Here is a 27,111-nt window from a genome sequence, read left to right as displayed (position 1 = left end):
GGCTATTGCTGCATGGGGGAAAACAAGCATAATAATAATAGGAAAAACACAGAAATTTCTTACTTGCCATGTTATACTTTGACATAAATAAATACTATTAGATTGGACATTGAAAATTGTTTGGGGAACAGACAAAGGTGCATCGACATTCTAAATTATCAAGAGATCTCTTGTATGAGAAGTAGGGTCATAGAATCATACAAGCTGTGGCCCAAATCAGAATTACAACAGATCATGCCACTATTCTCATGATGAGATCATGTTGGCACTAGGTACCATGAAGCAATCAGTGGGTGTCACAAGCTTGACTCTTAAATCAGATTGCAATATCACTGATCACTTTGATCCTTTCCATGATGGATATCTATTATGTTACATCCATTGAAGTGTAATTCTCAATGATTGGTTAGATTCCTGCTATGATCAGTTAGTGATCCTGATTAATTTATTCTGTGAATATTTATTTCGCCTCCTGTAGGTGGTAAGCCTGTGGGAAATACACCAAACAGCCTATCATTTTTCCAGGTGTTTAATTTAAAGATATTTTTTAAGAGCCAAGATATTAAAGTTGTAACTCTTTTCAAGATGAACAGAAACCATGAGTCAGCTATGTACTGGTTACAGAATGGATATATATGAATGTAGAACCAACATGGAGAAGAAACCAGTAGTTTAACATTTCCAGGATTTAAGAGAGAATGTCTTAAATCTAGAGTTATCTGAATATGGATGCAAAGTGAGACAAATATACATAATGCTATTAGTTTCTTATATGTTAAATGGATCTGAGATACTTTTCCTTGTCCTCATCCAAGCCTACTTGAAAATCAAAGAGCAGCAAGTTATAGTTTCTTGTTCTATCAAAAGGACAACGTCAAAGAGAAAAAAAGAGCTCATTATACATTAAAAGATTTCCTACCAAAAAAGATAACTATATACCAAATATCAGCTTTTAAAAGAGAAAAAAAAAATTCTAAGCATTGATTGCTTTTAAACTCCTGCTTTCAAGAGCTATAAAAGATGTTGCCTCTTTCTCCTTCTAAAGGTCTTCTTTAAATCCTTAATTGAAGACAGACATTTGTGTATATTTCAAATGTGAAATACAAATTACTGAAATCACTATAATGCATCAGAGTTCAACTCATATTTTAATGCCAGTTTTCATCACAATTTTATTTCTTAGAGGCTTGTGTCACACACACACACACACACACACACACACACACACACAATTTGTGATATATCACTTTCTAAAGTTAATTACCAGTTGTCCCATATGCACAAAGAATTCCCATAACAACCGACATTGCAAAGGTATTATTTAGGCTATTCAAAATTATGATTAAGTCATTCTTCATCAATATTTACTTAGATTTCCACAAAAGAGAAAAATATACAATTAGCTCCATTTTTAAAGATCATATTTACTATACTTGACAGAGTATCTATTCTAGTTGACAGCTCATAGTGCATTAGAAACACACCTGACTATTTGGCATCACACATATACATGGAGGCTTGAATTCTCCTATTTATGTAAAAGATTTACTGTAACTCAGTCGTGGTTGCTTTAGTATCAGTTACTCACCTATGAGACAGAAATTCTACCATCACTGTAAATGCCATTTATGCTGAGATGAAAAGTGTCAGAAATGAAGAGAAATTTGTCTAATAAGTTTCAGAATACTCAGTCTTGTTTGTCTTATCATGCTCATATGTTAGATAGTCTATTAGATCAAGTATTATACTATTATAAGCTTCCACTATCTACTTGTTTGTTAGCAACTAATATTTATCTATTTGACATACTCTTCAAAAAGGATCAAGAACTACAATGTTGGATCTTTGTGGCCTACTCAGGTTATGAGGTTCTAGTGTTTCCAGGTTGGAAAAGCCAGTTTTCTCAGAAGAGTGGGCAGTCCTGAGAGCCCAAAGAGTCTCGCCCTCCTTTATTCATATGGAATTCCCTCTTGTAATGGAAACACGGTATAGGTCTCTGCATGAACTTTTCCAAGGTAAACAGAAGGAAATTGTGGCATATAGCTTGTCTTAGATGATAATCTATTATTTCCTGTGTGAATGGAATGCAGTCATAAGCAAGAGAATACAATGCATTCTGATACGGTGCACTGGACAGAGAGAAAAATATATGTTCACTCATGGAAACCAAGTTCTGTCTTGCTCAAGTTTCATCACAAAGAACTGACGAGCTTAAGGACCAAAAATGATTTTGGTCGTTTATTTGAAAATGCCTTTGCTTTTATATACTTATCAAAGGCACATATTTATAATCATATTTTCAATTACTTTACTTAAAAAATAATGTACTTTCAAATGACTCAATTTGAGGGCTTGAGTAAATGTCATTCTTAATGATAACACAAATCATACTTAGCGTAAATTCTAAAATGTGAGCAAATAAAAAATAAAAAGATGTTGCTGCTGTCTGTAATGAAATTTTATTGGGACTTGTTTGGCAGAGCAACATCACTCAGGGCTGGCACACTCACAGAGCTGTCTCAGGGGAAGCTGTGGGATGAACACTTGATGCCATGCTTTTCTACCTCATGTTCTCATTTATGAGTCTCCTCAGCAAGGCAAGTGATGGACTCCAGTGCTTTTAAGTCCTTCTTTTAAAAGGTTGTGAAAAGAAGTTCAGAGTGAGGACTGAACTCTAACCTCAGCGGCATAAACTTTTTCACAACAGAACCCTACCGGCATTACCCTTTAGCTGTGATGCTCTGTTTTCTAGTCACTTGGTCTTAAAGCCAAAGGGCAAAAGGCAACGTAACCAAAGTCTAACTTGAACATTTTTATTGTAGGTGCCTCCTAGGACACATTATTCCTTCTCCTAATTTTGGACTACTATGCTTAAAGTCAGATAAAAACCCAAAGATTAATATGTATTCCCATTAGACAGCTCTTTTGCTCCTCCCCCACAGGCTCATTTTGTAACAACAGAAAGGAAACACTTCCTGTCAATAATAATGATGAAACATTTAAAAGCCTGACCTATTCAAATTTAAGAATATTACATATAGCTTTTTGAAGATATGTTACATTTCACTATTTCTTGCTTACTATTCGGAATATTCTACATAGGGAATGATCTGATCATATCATTACATGATGGCATGATTAATTTTCATGTTCCCCAGTTGCATATAATAGATGTCGAATAAGTTCATTTAACTGACATGAACTGAATTTTATCTGCAACCAAAAGGAGAACAGAATGCACTGGTCACTATAGAGAACCTTAGGATAAAAACAATTTGCATTATTTTCACTTCTATTGCTGAACTGTTACATCCTTTTGGGTTTGAATGCTTTTATAGATTAAGCTGGATGTCCACTTACTTGCAAAATATATCTTCACTGTCTTTATTTATAATACAGTGCCCTCCATGGCACCTTATACATTTGTCAACCTCACATTTTGGACCTTCATAGCGTGTTGGACAGACACAGTCAACACTTCCATCATCGCCAATGGCACAGGATTCAGAATTCACACAGTAGTGGTGACACACATCTAGGAAGAACGCACAACAGAGAAAAAGAAATTATACTACAAGATGTTTTTCTTTAGTCACAGTCCATGTTTTCATTTCATTTGGTATTTAAAGATGGTGAATCATTAAGCAAATGTAAAAATAAGTAAATTAATCAAAACATCTAAGTATTAAAAAATGGCCAGTCAGTAAGTAGATTAATTTACAAAATCAGCTTGTGATTAAATGTAACTAGGATTCTTTAATAATGCTATTGATTCCTCTTTTTGCCAGTCAGGCGTCATGTATAAGTTATTTATAAGTAAGGCGTTATTTATAAGTAAGTTATATTGGTATCATGCTAGCTGAGGAAGTCTTTTAGTTCTGAATTTTAAAGTTTAAGTTGATCAGTTTCCATAGTTTCCTTCTCATGGGCAATATTAGTATTATTCTGAAATGAGCAGAAATACTCCAGATTTCTTTGGATGTCATTTATTGTTTCCTTTCCTTGCACTTTTTTCATCTGGAGAACAGGGTAATATGTGATAAGTGGGGGACTCCTACCACTGCATCAGCCCTTTGTGGTGCAAAGAAGCGTCCCTCTACACACAGCAGAAAAGGCCCACTACTTCTGAACACCTGGGCAGGTGAGCAAACAAGGAGATGTGCCTCTCATGGAACACCAAGAGAAAAGTGAACCAGGAAACTGATCCATCATGGTTGGGAAGTGAGCAGAGGTCTAGGCTATTGTTCCCCTTCTAGGTAAGAACCTAACATCCCAGTCAGAGGGAAAACCTCCATGTGATGTGAGTCTTTTGTTTGGAAAGATGTTTCTTATTGAACACTATAGACAATTTTCTCAACCACAAACGACTTCCTCAAATATTTCTGTACCTCTTGAATGGGAATAATAAAACAAAGACCATGTAATAATGCAATAACCACACTATCTTTATAATTAGATATTCTGACTCAGTCTTTTGAAATGCAGACAAGTATATATGTACGTTTGTATATCAACATGCTACAATTTATCACATTCAAAATATTGGACTTCATAATACAATAATCCTAAGCAAAAGAACTGATTAGATCAGTCTCAGACTTTGTGTTTAGAAGCTGCAATTTCCTTTTAGCTAACTAATTGTGAAGCAATGTTAAATGTGATTAGCTGAGATAAAAATCTCAATTTATAAACTTTAACCTGCTGTAAGACAGTTATAGCGGGTGAGGAAAATTAAAACATAATTTATAATTCTCATGTTTGTATATTTATCTAGCCCTTTATTAAATCAGACAGAAATTAAATTTATTGACAGGCTGCTTCATATTTATGGAAATTTATTTCAAGCATTCTTATGCTTGCTCTTGCATTATGCCAAGTACCCTCATTGAGATTCAGCGCTTAAGTCTATTAGCAAGGTTTTGGCTATATTTAAAAATAAGTAGCACTTTCAAAAGGTGAGAGACTTGAAGATCTAAAAACTAAGGCGGTGTTAGTATCTATCCATGATGGTGTCTGTTTGCAGTTGCTCCAGGCTTGATGGTTAGAGAGCACACATCAGAGACTCTGTTTTTATTCATGAAGAATGTATGATCAGCTGCCTATATGAGCTTCTCTCCCATTCAGTGCAGAAATCTCTAGAAAACAACTCTCAGTAGTTCAGGTTGTTCAATACATCTTACTGACAAAGAGCTCTTTTCGTATCACCCCCCAATTGCTTTAAATGCTATACTCTGATCCTGGTTCAGCTGTCTGATGGAGCATAGAAATTGGCTTATGTATCCTTCTAAGATCTTCTTAGTACGTCCTTATCCATAGTGGATAACTCATCAAAATCAAGTAGGTGACTTATTTGCAAATGTAAATTCCAGTGCTCATCCCTGTCCCTACTGCCCACTCACGCCTACATTCTAATTCATGAATCTGAAATTGGGCCCAGGTGATTTCCATGTGACTGGCTGAGGAACTACAATCTGGGAACTGGGGAATGTAAGAAATGATGACCCCAAAACAAATTTTACTGATTAGCATAGAGACTACATTGTTCAGTAATTGTAAAAGGATTTGATTCAACCAAAATAGCTTCTTTCTTCATTTTTTCCTCTTTCTTTCTTTCCTTCCTTCCTTCCTTTCTTTCTTCTTTCAAGAGAGTGCATGTGAGCAGGGGTGAGGGGCAGAGCAAGAGGGAGACCATCTTAAGTAGGCTCAATGCCCACTGCAGAACCAGTTGTGAGGCTCAATCTCATGACCCTGAGATCATAACTTTAGCCTAAATCAAGAGTTGGCAATTAACCAACTGAGTCCCCCAGGTGCTCCTAAAATAGCTTTTTTCTTAACTAACTATGTGAGCCTTAATTAAAATGCAATTTTTAATCCAAAATTTTGGGCCATTTTATTTTTATGATGACATCACTGAGAAGGCCTGAGAAACTGGAAAAAAATTGGGTTAGCATTCTGATGTTTGATGATTGCCCTATAACACACTGTAGCAAGGAATACCTTTCATTTGCCTGAAGTGCTAAAGGGTAAAGTTAAAATACTCATCTACAATTTACTGACTGTAAGTAATTTTGGTGCATGGATTAAATCTGCCTTAGGCTAAGATTAAAAAAATGTGAGAATATATGCAACTTATTGGTGTTCAAAGAAATACAAATTACTTGCCTGGATGGCTCAGTCAGTACTTGCCTGGATGGCTCAGTCAGTTAAGCGTCTGACTTCAGTTCAGGTCATGATCTCGGGGTCCTGGGATGGGACCCCACACTGGGCTCTGCACTCAATGAGGTATCTGCTACTCCCTCCCCCTCCTCTCATGCTTGATCTCTCTTTCTCTCCCTCTCTCTCTCTCTCTCTATTTCAAAGAAATGAATAAAATCTTAACAAAAGGAAATGCAAATTAACATCTCAAAGATATACCATTGCACTTCCACTTAACTGACAACAAATAACAAACTCTCATACACTACTAGTAGAAATACAAATTGGTTCAATTGATTTGGAAAACCATTCACAGTAGTTACTGTCAATTAGCAGATACTCTATTTGAACATACCCACACCTTATGACCTAGCACTTCCACTCTCAATATATATCCAAAAGGAAAGCATGAATTTGTGCACAAAAATATGTATTATAATATGCACAGCAACCTATGCATAGAATCAGCCCCAAACTAAAAATAATCCAAATGTTCATTGCAAGAAGCAAGGATAAACTGTGTTTTATTCACACAGAGAAATATACACACAAATAAATGTATACATGTGTATGTAAATTAAAAATGAAAGCAGTACAGCTTATAAGTAACAACATGGATGAATCTCACAAAAGTAATAAGAGAAAAAAGCTGGACACAAAAATATATACACTATTTTTTAATTTACATAAAGTTCAAAAGGCAAAAGTAATCTAGGGTTTTAGAAGTCAAAAAGAACTTATTTTGGGGGAGAAGGGAAGGTATAGTGAGAAAGACCATCAAGGAGCGTCTGAGGTACCAACAGTATTTATTCTTGACCTGGGTGTTGGTCCACGCTGCTGTGTACACCTGGTGATAATTTATTGAACCGTAAACTTGTGATTAAACTTTCCTATTTATATTATGCTTCAATAAAAAGATTTTTTCTAACCTAATGGCAAACGAACTACAATTACAATATTTTAGAGATTCGAGTTAATTTGCTAACTAGAGTAAACAGATTTTCTCTTTATAAACAGTTCTATTGAAAGGAATTCATGATCTACTTTTTTTGCTTTAAAGAAAATTCTCTACCCTTTAAAGCTTTCAGTATTTTTTTCCTAGCATGTCATATGCGCAAAAATCAATGCAGGTGATTGGCCTCATGGCATAAAAGTGGAATCAAAAGAATGTAAAAGAAATGTTTTCTTAAGATAAAATTGTGAAATAAGAAGATATTAGAATTTGCACTTTAATAAATAATTCTAAATTGCATGCTGTTAAGCCATGCCACTTTCTTCTAAAAAAGACAGAAATCATTTTAGACTCGGAACACTTTCTCTACAGATATTCAAATGGGAGATACTTCATTTTCCCCAGTTCACATGCCTTACACTTGACACTATGTTGAAATTCAGGGACAGAGAGTCGCTCACTATACTCTGACCCTGTCAGTGTTGCTTCCCGGAGACTTTCTTTGAAAATTCTCTATCTCCCAGTATTAGGCTTCAGATGTGGAGCATATAGAACTCGCTTGATTTATATGTTCAGCTGGATTGTTTTCTGCACCACTATTAGGATTCTAGGGCCCAACCCTTACCATGCATAGTCTCTCTTCTTCTCCTTCCTCTGTCTCTCTCTGTCTTAAAGACTTCAGTATACTCAATTCTCACTCCAAGATTCCTTAACACAGGAGAAAGTAACCTTATTTAATAGGAGACTTCGTCATCTGCTATTTAAACTACCACATAAGCAGAGCACCTGGGTGGCTCAGTTGGTTAAGTGTCTGCCTTTGGCTGACACTTTGGCTGACACTTTGGCTGTCATGATCCCAGGGTCCTGGGACTGAGCCCCACATTGGGCTCTCTGCTCAACGGGGAGTCTGCTTCTTCCTCTCCCTCTCCCTCTGCCTTTCCCCTGCCTGTACTCCCCTCTCTTTTTAACAAATAAATAAAATCTTAAAACAAAACAAAACAAAACAACAACAACAAAAACCTACCATGTAAGCATTTGATACTTGTAAATTAGAAAGCAAAATAATCCCTTCAGTTGTTCTCTGTTATTTCAATTTTACTCATAACACATATCATGGAAAAAAAAATGGTACATTTGATGGTGCTATTTCTAAAATGGATGATTCAACCAAGGTTCACGTTCTCTGCAATCATCTCAGTATAGGACAACAATGTATAATAAGTCAGTGGAGAGTGACCTAACTTCTCTCCCATTTTCTTCTCAGCTTTAACCCACTTTGAATTATAAGCATCTATACAAAACTTGTATAAATACGTGCAATATTTTCACCAGTGTCACCTCTTTATATACTCCCAAATAATTACTACACACTCATATTTAAATTCTCTCTCTTCATATTTTTATCTAAGAAGAAGAATTCTTCATTGGCACTTTCTAATCCATCAGAAATTTAATGAAGTATGAAGAAGTATGAAGTATGAGAAGGCTCCTTTGGTACGTTTCCTGTGATTCTAAGGATTCTACCCTGACCTAATAAGCTCTGAAATGAACAGAAAATTTTAGCACTCGCTGAAAGAACACTTTTCTTATCCCACAGCACTAAAAACTAGTAACCTTATAGAGCTTACCACTTTAAGCACCAATAATGGTTTAAAACCATTTTGAAGGTAATCTTTCTGTAAGATAGATACCCATTTTCTTAAATATATAAATACATTTTTTTGAACGATCTTATTTTTAGGTAATCTCTATACCCAACATGGGGCTTAAACTTACAACCCTGAGATCAAGAGTCATATGCTCTACCAACTGAGTCAGCCAGGCATCCCATAATATAGCAATATTTTTAATGGCTCCTGTAACACTATAATTTGTAATTGTTTCTATGAACTTATCTCTGCAGAAGTTTTATAGCCTTCTGCTTTTTGTTTTTGTTTTTGTTGTCATTTTTACATTTGACTAAGTGACATGTTACTGGAAAACAAACAAACAAACAAACAAAAAACACTTAATAATTCCTCCCAAAGAAAACAGTTAGGGTTGTTGGTGGCTGGTTAACAGCAAGGTTTATAGCAAAGGGATTGTCTTCTGATTTCTGACACACAGACATAGACACAAATACACAGACACAGAGACAAACAGTCACACACCCCAATTACCTTTTTCCCCCAAATTTTAACTTTGGCTTAATAGTTACTGGAACTGGGGAAAAAAAAAAAAGAAAAGAAAAGAAATGTACACGAAAAGAAGGTAAGTTAAAAAAAAACATAAGTGAGAGGACACTTTTTGTTGGAGGGCATGACATGAGGAAGGAATTGAATGTCGAAGATTAAGGAGTCTAGCCAGATCAACCAGTAAGCATTCAGAAAGAACAGTTTGAATTTACGGAAAGGAAAGCTGGTAAAACAATATGGTTGGTCCTGTTTTGAACAACATGAGTAATTTAACTGTGACAATAAAATGGAAGTGGTGGATCCATAATTGATTATTTGCTGAGGAACATGCATCTGCCTAATTATATCCTGGGAGCAGCAGGAAGAGGACAGAAATAAGAGAAAGGCCACCAGCTCTCAGAGAGCTGACAACTCAACTGAAAGTTTAAGACAAGAAGGAAAAAGAACCAGAACTGGTCTGAAAAATATCCACTGTGTCAAGAGCCTACAAATATTACTACCAACAAAATCTTCTTTCTTATAAAACATTCATCCCCTAATTTTCAAAGTATTTTATTGACCTGAATGGCATGACAATTGAGATGTTCCACATATGGTAAGAAGGAACAATAATAAAATGTAATTAATCTGTGCTAAGAAAGTAGAGATTACCATGAAATTATATAATAACACTTTATATTCACAATATAAAAATTGTTACAACCTCTGTAGGGTAATTACACCAAGAACTGCATAGTAGCACTAAACACAATCATGTAATCTAAAGGACAACGATGGATATATAATTACAGAGTATTCATATGGTAATTAGGTGAATAGTAACTGGAGAATAAGTGAATGGCTATTTTCTGCAACAGAAATAAAATAATTTTCAAGGGATGCCATCATTGCACTCTGTCTTTCTTTCTCTCTTTCCTTTTCCAGCAACCAGAGATATAAGGAAATACTTCTCCCTTTAATCTTTTTTAGAGAATCTTAATAGACTCCATAAAAATATGGGTTGTATGGGTATATATACAGGTTTATGAATATTCATGGTGAGCCAGATGTCTATAAAATCTCTAGCTGCATTTAACTTCTTTCCCAAATATTTCTTTCTATTGAAAAGTAATTGCCAAGACTATTTAGCTATTAACTCATATTTGCAACTGGGCTATTCACATTGTAATAGTTAGTGAAGTGTGAAATTTATTTAAAGAGAATAAAACCAAACTAAAATAATACCACCTAAGCAGGAGCTGAAGATACTCAGTAAGAATACTGCAAAACTGGAGAGTCTTTAATGGGTAATACAGATGGTCATACAGGGGAGACTAAATTACACAATTACATGTATAAATACCAATTGTTCTACTTCACTAAATTTTGACCTGGTTTAAAAAAATAAGTTATGTGAATTCATTTTAAGATTCATGATTAAAGTAAGCATTTGGTAATTGAGGATTATACACAACAACAATAACCAACTAGAAGTAGGACTGTATTACTTTCACAAAGGAGATGAGGTAGAATTATCCATAGTGCATATCCCCAGGCACCTATAACCGAGCTCCATTCTCAGTGTGATTCCTGCTCCATCTTCTCTGATATTTAATTGTGTCCCAGGAGTAGTAGGTTCTATGAATTTTGCTAATACTGTCCCTACAGGGAGGTTTATGGCAGCTTCCATGTAGATACAAAATGTGGAAGACAGCCAATGGTGGTATTTTATAAACTTTTGATGCTAAGGTGACATAATAAAAGAAAGAAAGAAAATGATTGGCTGTGAAGGATTTGGAGGTTAAATTCAGTATTTATTCTGGCTAAGAGTGTGATCTTACCTGAGTTACTTGACTAATTTATCCAATACACCCACCAACCATCTTTGAACAGAGGCAATATTCCTAAGCATGCCTAAGATTACTTCACCAGTCCTTCCTTCCCTACCTATCCTCAACAATGCCCTTGATATCATCAAGGCCAACTAGGGTCTGTTTTAAATAAAATGATGGACATGATGATGATGATGATGATGATAAATACTCGATTTTACCTGTCTTCTTCGTGTTGGGCTCATTTGTTCTTATGGCCTCATGCATTATATGACATGCATTATATGACATTTTCACATCTTATGGATGAGTAAACTGAGGCACCAAAGGAGGTTAAGCACCCTCCAAAGATCCCACAGCAGTAAGTGAGAGAACAGAAATTCAAACTCAAACTTGCCTCTCCAGCAAATTCAAACTTGCCTCTCCAGCCACTGATAATTGGTTTACAGCCCTGGGTTCTTGAACATGAGAGAATAAACTCTTTTCTTATTTAACAAGTCATACATTTGTTAAAAAACAAAAACAAAACAAAAAACCTCCAAACAAAACAAAATGAAACAAACCTCTAGAAAGTAATTTTAAATATCTTTGGCGTTCCCTTTCCTTTCTGTGTATCTAAAACTGAACATGCCGCCATCTAACTACATGGATATCTGAAGGTCTCCTCATCAGCCAGAATGTTAAAGGGTCCTGTAGCTCAAGAGCTACAGGCCCAGAAAAGCTTACTTGGTGCCCCCAGAGTCTTCAATATCAGAACTCAGGAATCAAGCTGGACTCCCACATGAGGTGGGGATACCTCACTTACAGGTTCACATTTCACAGGTCATTCTCAGCCTCCCATCCCAACCCAAGTTGGATATTTGCCTCTCCAGCCACTGATAATTGGTTTACAGCCCTGGGTTCTTGTATTCGAAGGAAACTTCTAGCTATTCATGACGATCTCTTCATTATCAAGCAGGATCAACTCTGGGTCCCTCCACATAAATAAGAAACTGAAACAACAGCCAAGAAATCACAAAAGTGAGGCATGTCTGGAGTGTTGCCATTTACTGACATCTAATTTAGGAAGAAAACATTTAGAAGGATTCTGGAAAAGCTCTAAGATTCTTAAATATGATTACAGGAATGATTGTGGCCTTTCCTTCTCTCAAGTTAGTTTTTCATCTTGCATGGTTTAAGGAGGCAGAAGAGAGAAAGCAACTTGTATAAAATGCTTAGAATTTTATGATTGTTGTCTTTGAAAGCTTATATAAGGCAATGGGAAAACAGATTTAAGAAATATTAAAATTATTCTTTTTTACAGTCCTTAAATGTTTTGCACAACCCAAAATATTTTAATAATTAAACTTATTGCATAGTCCTAAATAGATCTTCCAATTTCAGAGCTGAGTTTAATAAAGTAGGCAAACATTGAATCCAGGTATGCCAATTAAATATTCACTAGGGAAAAAATGTGTGCAAAACTCTGATTAGAACTGATAAATTTTCATCAGGAAAGCGTGTCTAGGAAAATTAGCATTTTCTAATTTATTACTAAAAATAGAAATATATCCCAAGTATTTCCTTAGAGAACAATGAAACATTTAGAAGAATGAAATCCATTCTGAGCCAACAGTGCTATCTCTGAGTATCCAGGTAAAAGGAAAATGTAAAGTTGAGAAAGCCAAGTTATCAAAACATTGATTTAAGTATGACATGTGGGGTGAAATTTTGAAAGTACCAGCATTAAATCTCTGACAGATTGCTGTTTCAAAATGCATATTAACAATGATAGCATCAATCATTTTTGGGGGCACCTGGGTGGCTCAGTGGATTAAACCATTGCCTTCAGCTCAGGTCATGATCTCAGGGTCTTGGGATCAAGCCCTGCATCAGGCTCTCTGCTCAGTGGGGAGCCTGGTTCCCCCTCTCTCTCTGCCTGCCTCTCTGCCTGCTTGTCATCTCTCTCTCTGTCAAATGAATAAATAAAATCTTTAAAAAAAAAACATTTTAGTAATAATCAAAAATTAACTCATAAAATTATCATGGCAATATTTTTTCAAATATCAATAAGCCTATATAACTTTATTTTTTCCAGATTTGCATTTTTTTAAATTTTTTTAATTTTTAATTTTTAATTTTTTTATAAACATATAATATATTTTTATCCCCCGGGGTACAGGTCTGTGAATCGCCAGGTTTGCACACTTCACAGCACTCACCATAGCACATACCCTCCCCAGTGTCCATAACCCCCCCCTCCCCCCAGCAACCCTCAGTTTGTTTTGTGAGATTAAGAGTCACTTATGGTTTGTCTCCCTCCCAATTCCATATTGTTTGTTTATAAATCATGTTCTAGGTTGAGTGTTCCTATTTTTAAAGCAATCCAGCCATAAAAGATTTTAGCAAGTAATTATTTCTGGGTTGAGTGTTCTTCTATTTTTAAAGGAATACAGCTATAAAAGGTTTTAGCAAGTAACTATTTATAAAGTGGTAGAGAGTCACTTCACTTGAGACTTGAAAGCGAGCTGACTTGCAGATGACAGCTAAGTAAGATTTTATAAGATGAGGCTAACTGAAAACCAAATAAGGGGATAAGCAGAAGATGGCTTAAAAAACAAGAACAAAGTGGGCTCATACCAGGTAGCACTTTTCTGACCATAAACAAGTTATCTGCCATATTTATTCCCTAATTTCTCTGTCAGGGCATGGAGTATATAGTAAGTTTCAATCAATTTCAACCTACTAAAATTTGCCAACATCTACAGTGTTAATAATATCTATTGAGTTAATAGTGCTCATGCCCTCAGAATGCCCATAATTTGATAGAATGCTCAAGGTTAGTAAAGTTGAAAAAAAAATTAAAAAAACAAGATCAACAAAAACTGTTAGCTAATCAGAACATGGAGAGATTTTATTTATCTGTTTGTTTATTTTTAAATATTTTATTTATTTAGTAGAGAGAGAGAAAGAGAGCATGAGCAGGGGTGGAGGGTAGCGGTGAAGAGAGGGAAAAGCAGGCTTCTCGCTGAGCCGGGAGCCCTATGAGGGGCTCGACCCCAAAACCCTGGAATCATGACCTGAATGGAAGACAGACCCTTATCTGAGCCACTCAGGACCCCCAGGAATATATATTTTTTTAAAGATGACTGAAATCACAAAGTAGTAACTCATTTTTAGTAAACTGGAACAAGTCTCATGGAGAGATGGGAGGTGAAGAATGCTGGACAGAAGGTAATCATGGAAAGATCCTCTCAAATGAAGTATCATTAACAAAGTTATTGTCCTCACGTTGTAGCCTAACTAGAGAGCAGAAATGTCCCACATCATCATACTGGGAGAAGATGAGGCCATCCTAGAAAAACGTACAGTTCCTTTGTGCATAATTCTCTTTCTTCTTCCTTTCATTCTTCCATCCTTATTACCTTCCCTCTTCTAAGCTACTCACTTCAAATGTAAATGTCAAAATAAGGATTTCTGATATACTTAAATGTGTCCTCTTTTCTAGTTTTCCTTTAATATGTTGTGTATTGAATGCATAATATATATGTATCTAGATATCTATACCAATATATTGATCAGTATAGATATATATAGATAGATGTTTCTACACTAGTGTGATAGCAAGAAGAAAAGTAATGGTTTATATTGACGTGATTACTATTTAATCAGACTTCACTAAAACACTGAGAAAGTCACCTTGAAAAGGTCACCTGACAGAAGTAATATGTAGTACACTATAAAAAATTTTCACTGGTCAAATGTGCAAGTTTCCTTTAGGTCAGATCTGTGGGAATTAAACAGATTATTGATATATAATAACCAGCTTTCCACTTTGCTAAGATTTATAATAATTCCAAGATGATAGAGAATCACTTTAATTTTATTGTTAGTAGCCTTTAACTTTTAACATGATTGGAAGTCTGCATTGGATTGCTGTAATTAGTCACTAAAGTAATTTAATCCAAGATCCTTTTTGTTTAGAAAGATTATTGTTCTTTGAAAACATCCTTAAGGCAGTGAGATAAAGTCATTATTTCTTTATGCACACAATATACTAAACAATACTGTAGCAAGAAACTTTTGATATAGTAACTAATGCGTTTTCTTTCTGAAACACACTGACTCTTCTCTCCACTCAGACACTAGGTTGGTTCTTAATTTTTTCCATCAACTCATTTCTTACCACCTGACATCTAACAATGTTTGTGTATTATTTATAAATACTAAGGTGTACCATGAAAGTTGTTTTCAGTTTATTCATGAGTAAATCCCAAGCTTCAGTGGCTGGCATGCATTAGATATTCTGTTATTATTTGTTGAATTAATGAATGGCCATTGGAAAGCAGGGCACTTCAGAAGACAGAGAACAAGAGCTGATGTTTTAGTTTTTAAAACCCCAAAGGCAGTTACAAATATATGTAAATCTGGAATCAGCCAACCACTCCTAAAACTAACTGGAGTTTGCCAGGACATGTCTGTGTGTGTTCAGACGGGGAGGGGAGGACGGGAGATGAAAGAGAGGAGAACCAATGGCCAGCAGAGACAGACGTCATCAAGGCCCAGGAAACAGGCCCTTGGAAATTTGGTCCTCGCATTAAACATATACTTAGCCACTGTATCAAAAAAACAACAACTACTAGATACTCCAGGCTGCCATGTGAATGAAGGATGTGACCTGTCAAATTCTTAGAAATGGGGCATTCTACAGAATTCGACTAAACTTTTCTGCTTCTTACAGGTTTCCACTGTGTAGTCATAGTCTAATCTAGGTGTGGAAGTATACCTATGAAAGAAATGATTTTCTTCAGTGGTTTGATCTACTTACTTTCTTGTGACTCAATATATAATTCTATTCTAAATTTATGGATCATTTCAGAAATTATTTTTAAAAAGAAGCTCAGACCATATTAATAAATGCCACAAAAATAATAAATCTTTTTTTACATAGTGGCTTCCTTATCTGAACAAATTGGAATAAATTATTTGTATTTTCCAAATTATATATTACCTAAATATACATAACATTTAAATATATATTGTAACATATTTTAATTATATATTATAAATTATAGGCACTCAAAATATCTATTAGAATGAAAAATTTTTGAAAAAAGCATTTGATTTAAAAATTTGTAGAGAACTTTTATAAAAAACTATCACCTGAAACTCTGAGAAGCAGATAAAGTTTTAAGTATTATCATTATTTATTTTACAAATCATGTGTCACCTATGACAATGAAAATAATTTGAAAGCCAAAGTTGTAGAATACTATTTATTAGTCGACAATTTTCTACTTTACATAGTTTTAAATGATCTAAAAAATGTTTTAATTCCATATCACCACCTCTAAAACTCCATATTTCTTCCTCACATCTGGATTCCAGCTTGACGGGTTCCAGAAGAGTGAACTTAAAGAGTATGTTCAGTGACGATCCAGAAAACCACTGAAACTATATTATATTTTACATATTTTGGAGGGTGGTCTGGAAGGTACTGTGGAAGGGACATGAGTTCTTGGACTCAGACAATAAGTGACAGAGTTAAATAGGTGTCATTCATTACTGGTCATATGCCAATCTGTTTGTTTCCTCCACTAGGTTGATTTACATTTATTGGTTTATTTACTTTTATATCAATTTCTACCAATTGATTTTCAAGAAAAGCTTGCCCTCAGTTATTATAATATAGGTTTTCTCATTTCTGAAAAGTAATAAATAAAGTGCAAATTATTTCAGCAAATTGAAAATTAAATCATATTGTTACCATGCATTTAGTCATGGATCTTCAAGAGGTAATGCAAGTCTAAAAATTCAAATGCAGATATCTGACCTTTGGATTCATCTTCGAGTACTATTTTGAACCAAATATTTTCTATTTCTATTTCTGTTTCTCTGTCTTATATTTAAGATGTATCTGATTCTCTGGTGGCAACCCTCAATCAATTTTTTTTCCTTCCTATCAGTTAATTTTCATATAATTAAACACTATATATTGAAAAATTATTGGCTATCTCCTTTCTATTTAATTTTGCTCTTTTTAGTGTTATGTTGCCTATTAGAAAACAATGGATTTTAAAGTATATGCATTTATTGAAATTAAAGTTATATTTTTGCATTAATGAGAATAAAACTGAACAAATAAATACTATTATTATTTTTTAGAAGATTTTATTTATTTATTTGACAGACAGAGATCACAAGTGGGCAGAGAGACAGGCAGAGAGAGAGGAGGAAGCAGGCTCCCTGCTGAGCAGAGAGCGCGATGTGGGGATCATGACCTGAGCCGAAGGCAGAGGCTTTTACAGGCACCCCAATAAAGCCTATTATTAATGCAGTGTTTTGATTTAAGCAAAGATCTGTTCTTCACCTGATGGGTTACATAATCATAGGGTAAATTATAACTTTTCCCATCTGTCTTTGGCCTTTTGCACCCTGGGACTCAAAACTATGAGTTTAAGATTTAGGGATTTTTTTTTTTTTTTTTTAGTCTTGAGAACAAATGATGGCATCCTGATTCTCTTGTCATTTTTATCAATAATCAGGATGAATACATTTTTCCTAGCATAATATTTACTATCAAAAGATGTCTAATTATTGCATGAAAGAGAGTAATAATACCAGTTTATAGTGACAAAATATTTAATAATGACAAATATGAAGATTATCACTTTAACTGTATGATAAGAATCTGATTTTGTTTTCTTCTATTTAAAAGATTTAAGATTCCGGAGTCATGACATTTTTTCAAGACATATCAGTTGACATTCCAAATCTGATATCAAGAATGTGTCTTAAAATTACTTTTAAATTTACATTTAAATTGTTTGTTTGTTTTTAAGATTTTTATTTATTTATTTGGCAGACAGAGATCACAAGTAGGCAGAGAGGCAGGCAGAGAGAGAGAGAGCGGGAAGCAGGCTCCCTGCTGAGCAGAGAGCCCGATGTGGGGCTCGATCTCAGGACGCTGGCATCATGACCTGAGCAGAAGGCAGAGGCTTTAACCCACTGAGCCACCCAGGCACCTCTAAATTAATTGTTTTAAAAGTGATGTTAGCAGATGTATTTAAATAGAAACAATTTGCTTGGTTTGAGGTAAGCCTCAAGTAAATATTTTTGTTCAACCTGTGTCTCTATCAGTGCATGATTTGTGTAATATATTATTTTCAAGTACACAATTCTATTTGCAGATAATTATTTATGAATCCATTCAGTTTACTTAACACCAAATATAGCAGAATAACAATCATGGATGCCTTCTCTTCATGCAAAGCCTGCCTCCCCCTTTCCTTCCTTCCTGCCTCCCTCCCCCCCTCCCTCCCTGAACCCTCTTTCCCTCCCTCCCTCCCTCTTGCTTCTTTCCTTCCTTCCCTCTATCCTGTCTTCCCTTACTTCCCAGGGCTTCCACCTGGGTATCTTTAGTTTATTTCTGTAAAATCCCTCTTTAGGCAATTAGTAATCATTACTTGTATGACAAGTTATTTTCAATCTTAAGGCTTTCATTATTTTTCATATTATTTTGTATACTCATTCCTCCTTATTTTGGAAAAAGAAGGGTGAAAACTAATGGGTATCCCTAATGCGGCATAAAAGTAGAAGAATAAATCATCTAAGCTTGGCATGATTACTGATTGAAACACTGTTTCAAGAGTATTGTGAGACTAAAGTTGTCTCAAAATCAAATGAAGCTGGCATGGAAAAAAGTTACTGCTAAGATGCCAGAAAAAGAAATTAAGCATTTTTTTTTTTTTTTTTTTTTATTGATAACAATGTTTTATTAAGATGGACCAGCAGGGTCCTAAGCAGGCAATTGGAACCAGTATCTAATTATATCTGAGTAAATATATACATAAATAAACAAAACATATAGTTTGTAAACAGTGCCTTTTCAGGCAAACTTTGATAAAACTGCTTAGAGAAACTGTGATATTAAGCATTCTTTTTTTTTTTTAATTTGTTTTTGAAATTAAGTATTCTTAAAGATTTTTTCAAATAGTAGTTGCTGAAATTATTACACATAATTAATAATATTCCAATTGTAAGTTACATTACATAGAGATAAAAGTTTATCTTTGAAAATTTTTTTTAAAGGGCACCTGGGTGGCTCAGTGGATTAAGCCGCTGCCTTTGGCTCAGGTCATGATCTCAGGGTCCTGGGATCGAGTTCCGCATCGGGTTCCCTGCTCAGCAGGGAGCCTGCTTCTCTCTCTCTCTCTCTCTCTCTGCCTGCCTCTCTGTCTACTGTGATCTCTCTCTGTCAAATAAATAAATAAAATCTTTAAAAAAAACCATATTTATTTATTTATTTACTTACTTACTTACTTATTTTATTTATTTATTTGACAGAGACACAGCGAGAGAGAGGAAACACAAGCAGTGGGGGTAAGAGAGGGAGAAACAAGCTCCCCGCTGACCTGATGCAGGGGACCTGATGCACAGCTTGATCCCAGGACCCTGAAATCATGACCTGAGCTGAATGCAGAAGCTTATCCACCTGAGCCACCCAGGTGCCCCAGAGTTTGTCTTGCATAAAATTAACTTTATAAACACATTGCTGGGTGGGATTTGAAACAATTGCATATAAAATAATGGTATGCTCCTAAATAGTATGGAATAAAGTCAATTTCCGATCTTTGATCCTTTTTGTCAATATAAGTCTAAGTTACAGCTTTGTCTGGCTTTTAATCTACAAAGATATAATGCTGGTTTTTTATTCACCAAAATTTATGGGGACAAGTATCTTCTCAGAGCCTTTACGCTGAAATATCCGTGATGCCTAGAACAATAAATAGTACCCACAAGAGTTCATATATATCAGTTAAGTAAATTAATTTTAATAATCAGAATATGTACGCTGACTCATGTATGATATATTCTCTGCTTGGAAAAAACTGCCTCAGTGTCCAATAAATTCTTTTTACATGAGCACATTTCCCTTAAATATTTTCCCTCTTACTATTTTTTACATTTCCCAATAATAGCATAACATTATTGTAAAGATATGTTTTTAACAATCCTAGATTTATGTTAGATCAAAATTGCCTTCAATAATATTTCTATAATTCTGACAATTTTCTCTAAACTACCAAAAGTAAGATAATACAATTAATACATTACCTTACCCTTAGCCTACCATTCTCCATCCTAGTCACATGAGAAAAGAAATATATTTATTTTTCTTTACATAAATTAATTCAAACCAAATTCTATTTTTATACCATTTTTTTCCCCTCCAAACTGGAAATGCAAGCACAGAGTTTCTCATGGAATGTAGGTCTTCATGAGCTGCTAAGTAAAGGTGGCCTGGAACTGTTTTAAGTTGTATCTTGTCAGAGCACAGACAAAAAAATGGCCTGGCTGACTGGAAACAAGACTTTTCTACTTTGTTACCATTCATTCAGATACCTAATACTTTCTCCTAAGTCCAAGCCCTGAGTTCAGCCCCTCCATGATGGATGAGGTATGCCTCACCATGGCCTGTTTCATATTCTAGGGCAGTAGAAAGTCAAGAAAATGACTGATGATATAAACACAGCTTAAAAATGCCAAGGAGAAGTGTTGGATGTCCTAGGGCAGAGGCAGCTTAAGAAGACAAAGTGGGAGGCTTAGAGAGGGTTAGCAGACGCTGAAGAACCCACATGTAAAGACAAAGACGTATGAACAATTTAAAGGGGCACATTTTAGAGAACATGAACAGATTTCCATGGCTGGAAATAAAGATACACAGTGAATGTGTTGTAATCCAGGCAAGAAGCCTGAATAAAAGCAGTGCATGTTTTCTCATCAAGAGAAAAAACAAAAACAAAAACAAAAACAAACAAACAAACAAAAAAACGGAGGACCCTCAGTAGCCAGAGCTCCAAATTATTTTTTTTCTAGGTATAAATGCTCTAAGAATCTTCAATCCTTGCTCAGTGAGGAAATGGCTACTTTTGATAATTTCACTTTTTAACTCATGATCCTTTCTTGGAGTTCTAGGCTCAGTTCTAATTGGCCTTCACACCAATAGGGACAACTGAAAACATTTTATTCTTTCCTGGTCATTATTAAAATCCTTTGGTCTCTTTTGCATGGACCTGCTGCCATAACCTTAATTACAATTCTTATTAACGCCTCTTTTCAATGGAGTAGAAACTGGTAACCATCAGGTTGAACCAGTGCATGACCTGAGCTTTGAGTGTTCCCATAGTGAGCCTCAAAAGATGTGCAGAATGGGCAGGATATCAGATGTCAGGAAAACACACCAGGGGAAGCTACTTTTGGAGACAGAACCACAAGGCTATAAATTGTGGCTCCTATGTTCTCCAGTGGAATAGATAAGAGAGAATGTCTTCATCTCATTCTTGGCAATAGCAAAATTGGACTAATAATACTTCACAGGGTTGCGTGAGAATTTGGTAAAACAGTGTATGTTCAGAGAAAATTATGTTTAACAGCTTATTTCTCTGTGACCAAGACATTATACATTTTTAGTGATTCGTTATTTCTCTCGCCAACTTTCCCGTAGGAAAATTAAACAGAAACAGAAAAGATAAACTTCAAAAGACTTTCCCTTCTGGCCTTTTGCAAATTCTGCTGCACTCACCACTTCTCTTCATCCAGTTAGCTGCTTCTTTCTTCTGGTTTCAGCTTACATGCTGCTTCCTTCAAGAAATCGTTCCTATAAGCTGAATTCTCTTTCTGTGTTTCTGTGCTAGCCACTGTATTTCATTAAACTACCTTTAATATAACTTGTATCTTTTCCAGAATTACACATTAGATTGTAAACCCTTTGAGGGTAGGAAATATCTCTGACATCACTGTTTTCTCAATGCCTAATAGTGACAGGTCCATGATAAGTACCAAATTTGTTTACTAATCAATTGACTAATGAAACAAAATTATTCTGCAAAGTAAAAATAATTCCATCATGTCATCACATATTGTAGACACACATCTATATTTCATAACTTTTATAATTACTCTTGATAGACTATGGTTCTAATACCAGTTACAGTAGATGAAATATTTAGATGACTGTCAGGTACTTCTAATTTTATGATCTTGAGATATTACTTTGTGTTGGTACTTATTGCAATAAACCATACAGGTGTGTTTCTGATAAACTAAGTTCTAATTGAAATTATAATGGGTTCCCAAGCAGATTACTAGAGAACTTTAAAAATACCAATGAGAGAACAAGCAGATTGCCATTTGATTTTAACACTGGGCTCTTAGACACAGATTGAGTTGGTCTTCAATAACTTAAGTTATTAAGTACTAATAACCTCAGGTATTATTGGCCTCATGTTTAACATTCAGCTTTAAATGTGAAATGCCATGCTTATTATTATTTTTTATTTATACTAGAAATCCTTGCTCCAGATATGTACAAAATGGAGCTATATTTGTTCTTAAACAACTTTCTAAAAGAATATTCCATTGTACTTTGCCAGTATTTATCTCTGTCTCTCCTCCCTGGGTGCTTCTGTTAAAATTAATTTGCATTTAGACCTCAGGATTTTATATTGCCATTAGAATCATGAAATGTTTTTACTCAGCACAACTAAGAACTGATGTTTTACCTCCCACTAATGGACCTTTAATTAGGCACTGTAATGAACCATTCTGTCATTCCTTCATTTATGGAGAGAAGATTTTGTATATGCAAGATACAATTTTGACAGAACACCAGGTCCACTGAACCTTGCCGACTCACATATAATAGATCCTAAATTTATTATGCTTTTGTCAGTTGTTGGATTTATCATTTTAATGACACTGTCCACAGACTTACTTTGCTGCCAAAGAACAGCATCACCATACTGCAGGAATGTTTGTTGACATCTTGATCAACAACTCCTGGGGTCCCATTCTGACTGTAATATTACTACTTTGGGACCTTGAGCAAGTTATTTAACCTCTGTCTAAGGATTAATTGGTTAATTTTAATAAGTGCTTTGCAGTAAAAGGTGGGAAGTGCTATGACTGCTAATAGTGATAATAAAATGATAATGCAGCCTTTTATAATGCATCAGGCTACCTCAGACTGTGATTCTATTAAGTTGCCAATTAAAATATATGCTAACTCAATTTATTCTTTTTCAGAAACCAAATCGCTATGATGATGACCACATAATATTTTTTTAACTTAGATCAAAAAGAAAAAAAAATGGCCATGCTTGAGCTTAAAAACATTTTTTTTTCAAGTTAAAAAAAAAAAAAGATCAACATTCTATGATGATGGACCAATTGGGAACAGAGATAAGCTGCACAGAAAAATACCAGATGGTTGTAGCCTGATTAAATGTAGCTCTTGTACATTAAGTTGATTGTTCTTTTATTAACTTGTCTCCAAACTGTTTTCATTTATTTTCTATGATTATTTATTTATTTGACAAATGCCTTTGTTGGGTATAATCTCAAAGAGGTCGTCCCAGACAAATAGGAAGGAAACACACAATTAACAATAATACCAGATTAAAGTGAGACAGAGGTAAAGAAGCAGTGACTTGAAAATTCGAAAGAAAAAGCCATGCATTCTCTTGGGCAGATGTGAAGATCTTGATAAAGGAAATGGCCTTAAAACTGGACAGGGACAGATAGATAGTATTTGGCATGGAGAGAGGAAGGTGAGGAAGAATCCAAAGAAAGTGCATTCCAGAGGAAAAGAATAATGGGAGAAAGTTGCAATGCCAAGGAAACTGACGTGAGGAGAAGCAGGGTAAGTGTGGTTTTACTAGAATAAGAGAGAGGCTGCAAAAGTAGTCTGGATAGTAATAAGGGTCTGTGTTATGCAGGGGAATAGTTGGTGCTGTCCCTGACTTACTTGGAAATCTTTCAGGGTTGTGAGAATATTGGGAAAAAACCCATGAGTTGGTAGGTGGGAGTTGTACTGGAATATTCTGCTTTGTTGAGAAGAGGGAAGAGGAAGGAAGAACCATGAGGACATAAGCAAGTTGTGTAAACAAGGTATGACACCAGCATATGACAAGATTGTTTTTTTGCTAGATAAAATCTGTGGGCCTATGACACATACCACTTAAGAGATAATTCCTCAGTAGCTTCCTCTGCAAAATGAGAATAAAACCGGGTACCCCATCCCCTCACTCCCTTCTCCTCTGGAACCCTCTATTTCTAGGAGTCCAGAGTCTCTCATGAGTTGTTTCCCTCACTGATTTCTTCCCATTTAGTTTTCCTCCCTTCCCCTATGGTCCTCCAAGCTATTCCTTATGTTCCACATATGAATGAAACCATATGATAATTGTCTCTCTCTGCCTGACTTATTTCACTTAGTATAATCCCCTCAGGCAATCATATTTCTCAGTGTTGAATCATCATGTACCACCATGGCTAAAGCATGAGCTCACCTGGTTCATTAGTGAGATTAAACAGATTAGTAGAATTAATGGAAAAAAAGAATGAAACACATAGTGCCTGGATATAGAAAGATCTCAGTAAATGTGATTGAGACAGAAAACCATTCTTCTTATTATGGATACAACATACAGCTGTGGCTGTTCTTTTGAGAATAGGTACAGAGCGTGCAGAGAGAAAGCATGGAGATCAGGTAGTAAAAATGCAGGTAAGAAATGCTGGAAACTTCAATGCAGATAGTGGGGATGAAGCTGGTGAGAAGTGTTCAGGTCCTGGGTATATTTTAAAGGAACAAGTGAGAAAGAAGTTGGGGTGTAAAAGAAAGAAAGCAGTCAAGAATCAATTCAAAATAGATAAATGGGGATTAAGGAGTACACTTGTAGTGATGAGCACTCAGATTGTTGGGATTGTTGAATTGCTGGATTACGTACCCGAAACTAATATAACATGTTTGTAACTATACTGGAATTAAAACAAAAAAATAGATAGGAAGATCTTTAAAAAAACAATAAAGTGGGTTAGATTAAAAAAAAAAAAAAAAGGATGAATCCAAGATACTTGGACTCAAGTGAGGAGTGTTTCCTTTTATAGATGCAGGGTAAACTGGGGTAGAAGCAATTTGGGGTGAGAAAATCAGGTAAAGTTAGAGCCAACTCAAACTGTCAAATAGATACTTAGGTTTAAAAATCTGGAATTCAGGAGGGACGTTCAGCTAGAGATATACATTCAGAATTGTTTGTATTTGGATGATACAAAAAGTCACATGATTAGTTAAATCATCTAAGCAAGTAGGTCTCAATCGCAGTCACACATATGAAACATGTGGAAACTTTACATGGTATTGAAGCCTAACAGAATCAGAATCTTTGGGGGTTATGTTTGGGAAACTGTGTCTTACAAAACTGTATGTAAAAATGTTTAACCTAATGTTCCGATTCGTATGGAAATCACAGGCTCATGGAGTGAGTTTTTGAGAAAAAAGAGATAAGAGACAGTCATGAGCCACTCCAATATTTAAAGGTCAGGGAGATGAGGTGGAACCAGCAAAAGACAGTGAAAAGAAATACCCAGTAAAATGGGAATGAAAAGAAGAGAGTGGTAAAGACAAATGAAAGTGTTTTAAAGGGAGAGTGATTAACTGTGGATTGTGGGATAAAATAAGAATTGATAATTGGCCATTGAATATGAGAACGTGGACAACAATAAAATAAATTAACTTGACCTGATGAACAATATTTTAGCAAAATAGTGAAGATAAAAACCTGCCAGAGGTGAGGTCAAAAGAAAAATGAGAGGAATGTAGCATGTAACAACTCCTTAGAATAAAGCTATGGGTAAAAACAAACAAACAAACCAGGAAAATAAAGTTGTGGGTAGAAAGATATGGGCACAAGGTAAAGTTGTTCAAGAAACAGCTAGGGGGAGAGGAAAATACTGATAAAGAAGAAAGGTGGGGACAGTTTTAAGAGATATATCCATGAGTAGCTAAGAGGGATTGAATGTATGAGTGGACAGTAGAACATTGGAGGTAGCATGGGGTTCCTGCTCCTAAGAAGACAGTCTATGGATCTAAAAGATAAAGTAGTTCAAGAGATGATGGTGATGGTGGGAGCTTGTGGCAGTTCTCTTTAGAAAGCTTCTATTTAATCAATGAAACAGAAAGCAAGTTCTTGAGTTCAGGATGAATTTGGGGAACAGGTATTAGAGGTTTGAGGAGAAAGGAGATGATCTGACCAAAACATCTAGGAGAGTCAGTAGATTAGCAAACTACAGTTGAAGGTATAATAAGTGCCCATTTGAAATTAGTGGTAAAAACTCAAGTGATCCCAGTCTGTATGATTATGTGCTTTTCTTCAGTTGCATCCATCAGTGGGGTACCAGTTCAGAGAAGATGGAGAATTGGATTTAACCATGGTTAGAGTTTTCAAGGAAAGGATAATAGAAGGGAAGAGAGAGCAAGGGAACTGAGGGTCTATATGAGGGGGTGATTACAATGATGGATTATAGAATCTCAGCTGAGAAAGAAGAAACATGGAATCTTTAAAATGAGAAGAATGAGGAACAATGTAAAAAATTGTTGGAGCTGGGGTGATGGAGGGAGCAACCCTGAAAAATAAGGGGTTGCTGAAAATGAGATAATGGAAGGAACATCGAGATAAGAAAATTACTTAGCGTAAACATCAAAGTATGCTGTCAGACCATCTTATGGGACTTGCTTTCACTTACAGTACTGACATCTGTCTCCAGTGTGATCGGGCTGGCAGTGGCAGTAGGGCTGGTTCCCAGCAGTCACACTGCAGGTCCCTCCATTTTGACAAAAGTCCTCACAGACAGTCTTACCACAGTTTGGTCCCGTGAACCCCAGTGCACAGCTGCAGGTGGGTCTCCCTATTGCAAAAGAAAAAGAAATTATTTGACTGGAATGGTTTATTTTCATGGAATCCTCACTAGATAAGAAACAGGAGGCCAAGATTCTGGTCAATGTTTTTCCACTAGTTAACCTGTGGTTTTAGGCAGTAACTTGACCTCTGTGTGTCTTAGTTTTCCCATGTTCTAGTGAAGGCTAGACTAGAAGACAACTCAGGTTCACATCAGGTAAAATAACTGGAGCTCATTTTATGCATAATTACATATTTGAATGGGT

At 35.4% G+C, this 27,111-nt stretch overlaps 1 protein-coding gene across 3 annotated transcripts in view; it reads right to left on the bottom strand.

The window, feature by feature from the left end:
• LRP1B (LDL receptor related protein 1B) overlaps positions 1 to 27,111 on the bottom strand; it is a 1,969,831-nt gene that overhangs the window by 38,163 nt on the left and 1,904,557 nt on the right. For all 3 annotated transcript variants that reach the window (XM_032356230.1, XM_032356231.1, XM_032356232.1), the window contains 2 exons: positions 26,694 to 26,855; positions 3,361 to 3,535 (listed from right to left, as the gene is read on the bottom strand). In XM_032356230.1, the coding sequence (XP_032212121.1) occupies positions 3,361 to 3,535; positions 26,694 to 26,855 (337 nt within the window). The remainder of the gene's footprint in view (positions 1 to 3,360; positions 3,536 to 26,693; positions 26,856 to 27,111) is intronic.

Source organism: Mustela erminea, chromosome 8 (genome assembly GCF_009829155.1).
Source record: "Mustela erminea isolate mMusErm1 chromosome 8, mMusErm1.Pri, whole genome shotgun sequence".
NCBI classification, from domain to species: Eukaryota; Metazoa; Chordata; class Mammalia; order Carnivora; family Mustelidae; genus Mustela; species Mustela erminea.
Note: the sequence above shows the minus strand (reverse complement) of the source record. Positions and strands in the feature narration are given on the sequence as shown.